The sequence below is a fragment of the Herpailurus yagouaroundi genome, unplaced genomic scaffold, assembly GCF_014898765.1.
Source record: "Herpailurus yagouaroundi ecotype Mexico unplaced genomic scaffold, PumYag 28, whole genome shotgun sequence".
Classification (NCBI taxonomy): domain Eukaryota; kingdom Metazoa; phylum Chordata; class Mammalia; order Carnivora; family Felidae; genus Herpailurus; species Herpailurus yagouaroundi.
In genome coordinates, this window is record NW_024412376.1 from 93593422 (window position 1) to 93601378 (window position 7957).

Consider the following 7957-nt stretch of genomic DNA (forward strand, 5'->3'; position numbering starts at 1 on the left):
CCACTACATTAACGGTGTTATAATAAAATACTCTAAACAAGCTAAAGAGGTCATCACGTAAATTGTGGTACATATATGGGAGGCAATAAAGACGAAGGGTGACTCTCCACTCTGGAGAAGACCCGGCCTGGTTCTAAATCCGGCCTCAGTCCTTGCTGGTTGTGGAGCTTGGTCCATCCTATAATCTCCCCGTGTCTGTTTCCTCAACTGTAAACATGATAATAATAATACCCACTTTACAAGAGTTTTTGTGAGGAATCAAGGAGACATTCCATGTAAGTTCCTTAGAAGAGAATCAGGACAGAGTGAACATCACATAAATCGTAGTATTACTCTGGAATCTTATGTCCCCTTTAAAAGAAGATGAGCAGGCCTGATTGCACTGCCTTGGAAGGATACTCATCAGAGGAAACTTTTATTTTTTCCGTGTAGATATTGTATAATGGAGGCAGGTAAAAGAACCACTTATACATGCTTAGACATAGATGTAAATGTTCCACTATTTGTCAATTACTACTTTAACCTCTAAATTACAGAGAATGGTAGTTAAGCATATTTCAAGCTTCAAATACAACTTTCTTAAGTTTGATTACAAATGAAAATTTTAATATATAAAACTGATCAATCCAATAATGAAGAGTAAAAATCAAAGTTAAAACAACAACAACAACAAAACACTTCTCAGTCTTTCAGTAATTTATTTGAATTTTGAACTTAGGAAATGTATGTTATATATTTATATACATAGGGAATAACAAAAGCTAAGTATTTTATTGTAGAGACTACTGTGACTGACAAAATCGAATGATTGCCATTTAATCATATTACATTATATTAAAACTACTTAACTGGAGAAGACAAAAATCATTATGTCAACAAATGCACTTTGTTTTCTGTGTCACTAAATCCCTTTACGAGCAAAACTTCTTCGTATACAGGTTATCCGAGAGATAGTGAAATAATTTTATGACATAAACAAACTTACAGGCTTACTCAGATTAAAAGAAAAGTTGATTTTCATTTCATGTAGAAAGCCAAAAACAGAGCAGATGTGCATGCAAAGATAAAGGAAAACTCTGGCTGCTTCTCAGTGAAGGTGATAGTCTGTCTTTCATACTAATTTATGTACGATATAACAAGTAACCACTAAATGTAGTAGCAGGGGGAAATTTGGCTGGAATTGTTCCTTTTACAAGTCGCAACCACACTTCCTGCCCATAATTTAATTCTAATAAGGCATCCCCAGTTAAAACCCTATCACAGCGTATTTCACTATTAATATTTTCAGATTCAAATGCCAGCTTGTCTCTTCCATCAACCACTAAAAATCCAGAGATATGGGCACTAAATGACTCAATGGTATACTTAAACACATACACCCCAAGATATGGAATTCTGAATTTTCCAGTTCTTGGAGTATACGAAGCTCCATAATTGACATCCAAATTATTAAATAAGATAGGACCAGGTGTAGTCATTCCATATGTGTGAGATGCAAAAAATGCCACCATCGGTGCATATCTGTAAGATCCTTTGGAAAAATCTGTTAGAGGAAAAAAAGTGGAGTCAATTTTCATGTTTTTTTTTAAATATTGTCTTTCCCCATTTCTTTATCATTTTATCTCAGTTATAAAAAGGGCTACCAGAAGGAAAAAGGTCATTCATCAAATTTAACAAGGGCATAGGCAGATATGCCTGCCTCTTGGCTGGCTTATCTCAAATCATTTGCCCTCTGTGAGCCTCAGTTTCTCCATTCAGATCCGGATAGAATGATAATAACGCTTAATACATCCCTCATAGAAATGCCTCAAAGATTAATTTGCATGTTGCTTTGATCTCTCCAGAGATAAAGAAATTCAAAGCACTCTATGGTTATTATGTTATGCCAGCATGTTTTAAAGCCCCTAGTAGGAATTGAAACTGACATGATGTAGAAACAATTTTTCCAGCACCTTGTCAAACAGTTTCTAGAGGCTAAAACGGAAGCCAGACGAAGTCATATGCACTATAGAGAAGTAGACAAAAGCACTTTTCTATGTAATTAATGCCAAATGTACTTACAAAGGCTGAGATTTAAAAATAGACTAAAACATTTACTCTTTGGCATGCAGCATATTATTGAAGAAAGCCTGAGTTAAAATATGTTTTTGCCATCATTAAAGAAAATATATTTTAAATGTTGCACATATTTTCTTGTATAAAAATCAGAAATGGTACACTCTTAATTTGTAACAAGCAATACTTACGAAGGTAAATGGACAAAAAAGGCATTTGGTTCTACTTAGTACGTCTGAGCATATTCTAAGTCTCACCCAGTCACAATGGCACTGTTAGCTTAACCTTCATAGAAGACATGCTGCTAATTACTTATTAAAGCTTCATTTAAATGACCATATCTGATATGAATCAAAGGTATATTTCTTTATCAACTTGTTTGAGAAGAAAGTTTATATCAATCAGGTATGTACATCTATGTTTTCTTTTAAGATGTACAAGAAAAAAAAAAGACTGCCTCTATTATATCAAAATTGAAAATTTCAACAAGGGTACATCAATATGGATTTACCTGCCAGACATTTCCGCTTGTAAATCATGTATGTCATTCGGTAAATTTCAGAAGTAAAAGGAATCAATCCTCACAAGAGTCCAGATTAATCAGTTGCGAATATTTTCAAACAATGGTTTTATGACATTGAGCGAATCCAAGGCTGCGTGTGCTTTCCTACCTGGAGCCAGAGCATTTTCGTCCACCAGCTTGACGGTGCAGTTATCACCCGTGAACGGATGTCGGCAGGCGCAGATAGAGCTAGTCCTTCCATTTATACATGTGCCTCCATTCTGGCATGGGGACCTACTGCAGTCTGAATACCCCTCTGTTCCTGAAAAAGAAAGAATCGAGATAAGAGAGGCTGAAAGTGACCTATTTTCTTGTTGATCTTAAATTATAGTTTGCAGCTGAATGGGAAAAACATTGAAGCAGAAATGAGAAAAATGGGTTCCCAGGCCCAGGTTGGCCGCCAGTATAGTCCCAGGACTTCATGAAACCTCTTAACTCTCTGAGCTCCTTTTACTGCTTCTTCGAAGTGAGGATCGTTCTGTGATATTCAAAGTGGGGACAATCCATTGCGTGAAAATGTTAAGATTTTGTTTAACTGTAGAACAGAATAGGCTATCTGGACACAGACTTATATATATTGGAACTGATAAAGGTAATACTTCAAATCACTGGAGAAGAAAAAACGTGGGTACATACATGGTGCTAATATAAATTAAATATTCGTAAAAACGTACTTTCCACATACAAAAACACTAAATGTAAAAAGAAAATAAAAAATAAAAAAACAAAAACATGAACCCAAACAATCCATACAATGATATTACAATCAAGTGAAAAGAATATCTTTGTAGAGCTGTAACATTTTGGAGAACTCAAAGCAAAACAAAACAAAGATCCAGAAGCCATAAGAGAAAATCCTGACCTTTGACCACCCAATAACAAAACACATTTGCAGTGAAAGTCATCATCATCAGGTTCAAAGATGAGTGACAGATTAAGAGAAAATTTTTTTGACAAACACAAAGAACGAACGAACGATATCCATAAGATATGAAAAGCTCTGATCAATCCAAAGGATTGTGGGAAAAAAAGTGAAAAATGGACAAGTGATATGAACTGGCCAAATACTGAACAAAACCCACAAAAGTTCATTAACATTTTTAAAGCCTATTCAACTTCACTAATTAAGGAATAGTAAATTTTCACCACCATTTTTATATCAGGTTGCAACATTTAAGAAGACAGAAAATATTCAGTTATGGAAAAAAATGGGCATTCTCATACAATGTTGGTTAGACCTTAAATTGTTAGAACATTTGAGTGAACAATTTAACCATATTTATCAGAATTAAAAAGGCTCATGTGCTCAAAGCCAGAAATTTCTCCTGAAAGAATATAAAATCCAGAGACATTTGCCTATGTATACAAAGAGAATTGTTAAAAAAATGTCCTCTATGACATAATTTGCATTAGTGAAAAACTATAAGACACCTAAATGACCCTTTCATTGTAAAATAAATTATAGGTATCTTTTCCCTAAGGAATATTAGACAGCAGTTAAAGAATGAGATAGATTTCTGACCCATTTGATTTACCGAAGGCAGAAAGTTCCAGTTCACTCATAGATATAGAATAATTTCAATTATTTAGAAAACCTCAAATTATAAATATGGTTATAAAGGTAATTCATAATTATGTAAACACAGAGAAAAGGTTAGGGAACACATTACCGGCCACAGTTACCGCTATGGCGCCACCTTGTGACAAAAGTGTAAACAGTTTACAATTTACTCATTTCTAATCCTGATTGTTGATTTTTAAATTTAGGGTTATTTGCTTTATTTAACCTTTTTCTCAAGAAGTGAGATCTGTAAATATCTTATATACATTAAAATTCATATTTAAGTATTTCAAATTCACATATAATGTGACCAAACTACATGCCTGTATTATTAGAATTTTTTTGCAAAGAAAATATATATTACACAATTAGAAATTGGTTTAAGGGGCGCCTGGGTGGCGCAGTCGGTTAAGCGTCCGACTTCAGCCAGGTCACGATCTCGCGGTCCGGGAGTTCGAGCCCCGCGTCAGGCTCTGGGCTGATGGCTCAGAGCCTGGAGCCTGTTTCCGATTCTGTGTCTCCCTCTCTCTCTGCCCCTCCCCCGTTCACGCTCTGTCTCTCTCTGTCCCAAAAATAAATAAAAACGTTGAAAAAAAAATTAAAAAAAAAAAAGAAATTGGTTTAAATTATTTTGATATATTTTCTTCAATATTCCATAAACTGCTTTGCTCATTATGGAAAATACTACATGTATGTATTATCTTTTAAAAAAATGTCTCAAACTGGCCTACATTTTTTTTTAACATCATTTCTCAACCAAGTGAATAGGTTATTAAACCCTTCCATTTACTGTTACCTATCTTTCTAAAACCTCGCTCATTGCTTCCTAGCTTTAAAAACTTCAATGATTCTCCATTACCTATAGAAATGTGAATTCTTTATGTCAAAGCACTGGCTTCATCTGTTTTCATGTTCTCCGAATCTAGCCCAGTGATCGACTCTCAGGGTAGTGTTCAATTACAGTGTTTCATTAGGAATGAATCAACTGTGCAGTGGCGCTGAGGGGACACTGAATTATTTATGCAATCTGATCAGCTCTATAAGTCTTATTTTCCCAGATCGGAAAATGCTATTCTCACCTGTAGACTCTGCCCCCATGCATGAATCAGGGATCAAACCTATTCGAGGAAGGAGAACTTCAGAAATTCTAGAAATGTACTTTTTTGTATTCCTACTGGCTCTACTGTGATTCTATAAAACCAGGGCCTTTGCTTTCTATTTAATGTGTAGGATGTGCTTTTCATTCTTCTCCTCCCTCCCATTCCATTACCTCTAGGAATAGGGTATTTCCTTGTTCTCTCTGAGTTGTTTCAGAGGATGACATTTTATTCTTTATTCTGATTCCTTTGCAGGCTCATTCATCTGGAGGAGGGGTTCACTTGAGTTTGATTGCTCCTATTGCTGTAGTAGCTGGAACTTGCTGAGAATACACATGGTTTGCCTTCTGGGGCATCTCATGTTCCTACTGAATACCTGTCCAGGGAGCCTCACACACTGGTCTGCACCTGCTTCTGCCACTTGTGTTTTAAGTCCTTTTCTCTGCCTTCTTTGATGTTTTAGACAACTCTGGTCTCCAAATACCTGTTTAAACAATCCACACCATGATACATAAAATTATGCCCATGTCTTCCAGAACTGGATATATTGGGAATTGACTCTAATTAGAGCAGGCTACAGTAACAGTTGCCCGTTATGACCTCATACTGAAATGAAATGACCTTATAATTTTGTTAATATTACATAAGTATTAAGTGTTCATTTTCAATTTTTGCAACTGCATTACATTGTGTCATAACAGGTCTTCTATGTTCTGATGTCACCGAAATTATCTAAAAGCTCATGTTTATTTAATTCATTTTAGTATGGATTTGTAATTATTACCAATAATTACATTTATCTTATTAGACTTGATTTACCATCTGTCCATAGAAACTGTTCTTTAATTCTGTATACAATGTTTTAAATTAACACTCCCAGCTTCATCATTTTCAAACTTATGTTTTATCTAAATTCATCTAAGTCACTGATGAAAATACTTAATGGATCAGTGTCAAGCACAGAGTTTTATAACAGACAACTAAAGACGGATTGACATTGATTTATAAATTGAAACTATTTATGGTTATACAATCAATTAAAATCTACTTTTGTACATCATCCGACTCACATTTCTACCTTATTACTAAAATACTTAAAAAGTGGTTAGGCATCTTTATAAGTTCTTGCATACGCTTGTGCTCAAAAGGCAATTTTTTCTTGAATTAACAACAAAAACCAGACCCCCTAAAAGCATCATTTTCTTTTTGAAATCTTCTCTCATCCCTGCCAATAGGATTAATTACATTAATTCTCTTATTGTCAGATGCTCAGAAGTTCTCATGTTGAATTTATCAAACTTCAGTGTAATTGCTCACGTATCCTCCTGACTCTCGATTAGATTGTGAGATTTTGTGAAGTCAGGGCTTGGATCCTCTATTAAACTTTGTGTCACTACTGACCAGCACGGTGCCTGACATACCAAGTGCTAAAATGTCTTTTTAAAGTGAAATAAAGAAGCACAGGGTGTTGTATGGAATTCTTGAATCATTTATATCATACATCTGAAACTAATAGCACTGTATGTTAACCACCTGGAGTGAAATTAAAAACTAAAAATAATAAAATAAAGTTGAATAAACAGATTAATGAAAGATTGAATAGATGACCACATTCTTAACCCAACACTCTATCCTTTCTTCACATTTTCAAAGACCAGGTAGAGTTTGATGCTATGATGTCATTGGCATGTTTTTCTAGAGACACGGAATCATCTCAAGCAAACTTTCCACAGCTTCTCTCCTACCTTGGGCTTCAGTAACCTCTTAAACTCTTTATAGGCCATTTATTTTCTTTGGTGGAGGTCAGTATGATTAGTTGAACAGTTCTGCCAACTCAACATTCTACTATCTTGGGTAAGTAGCATAACTAATCTTTCAATATTCATTTCCCTGCTCTGAACATGACTAAAATTCCTTTGCCATTGACTTGGAATGTTTCATAAGCTTCAATTTGTTCTGGTCTTTGCTTTCAGGCTCCTAATATGTACTCAAGTTACACTTTCTTATTAATCCTACTTCTGCATTTCATAAATGTTCACGTAAAACTTGAATTGACTGGAGAACTCCTTACATTTTCAAAGCACTCTGCCTTTGCTAATATTTGTCGTTCTCTATTATAATTACTTGTGAAATCTATGAGGTCCATGAGAAGAGGGAGTGTGTTGAATTTACCACTCTTTCTCAGGGGTCATTCAACACTTACTCAATAGATAGTTAGTGAAAAAAATGAAGTGGCAGGGGCACCTGGGTGGCTCAGTTGGTTAAGTGTCCGACTCTTGGTTTCAGCTCATGTTGTGATATCATGGGTTTGTGGGTTTGAGCCCTGCATCAAGCTCTGCGCTGGCAGCACGGAACCTGCTTGGGATTCTCTCTCTCTCCCTCTCTATGCCCCTCCCCCACTTGTGCTCTCTCTGTCTCTCTCAAAATAAATAAAATTAAGAATAAATCTAAAATAAATAAATAAAATGAAGTGGCCTGTTATATGGATGTCTTCTTCATTTTTATTTTTATTTATAGTACATATAATGTTATATATAATACATTTTATCTAATATATTTTACTGTCATTTTATTTAGTATTTACCTAATTCATTTTGCATTTTTATTCCTTAGTTCTGCTTTAGCATCAAGATCTCTTTCTTTCTTTCTTTCTTTCTTTCTTTCTTTCTTTCTTTCTTTCTT

At 34.9% G+C, this 7957-nt stretch overlaps 1 protein-coding gene across 1 annotated transcript in view; it reads right to left on the reverse strand.

The window, feature by feature from the left end:
* Positions 1-681: 681 nt before the first annotated feature.
* Positions 682-7957, reverse strand: part of MMRN1 (multimerin 1) — a 65740-nt gene continuing 58464 nt past the window's right edge. Inside the window, exons 7-8 of the mRNA XM_040478459.1 lie at positions 2727-2879; positions 682-1543 (exon numbers count right to left, since the gene is read on the reverse strand). Of these exons, the coding sequence (XP_040334393.1) occupies positions 1122-1543; positions 2727-2879 (575 nt within the window). The 3' untranslated portion in view covers positions 682-1121. The remainder of the gene's footprint in view (positions 1544-2726; positions 2880-7957) is intronic.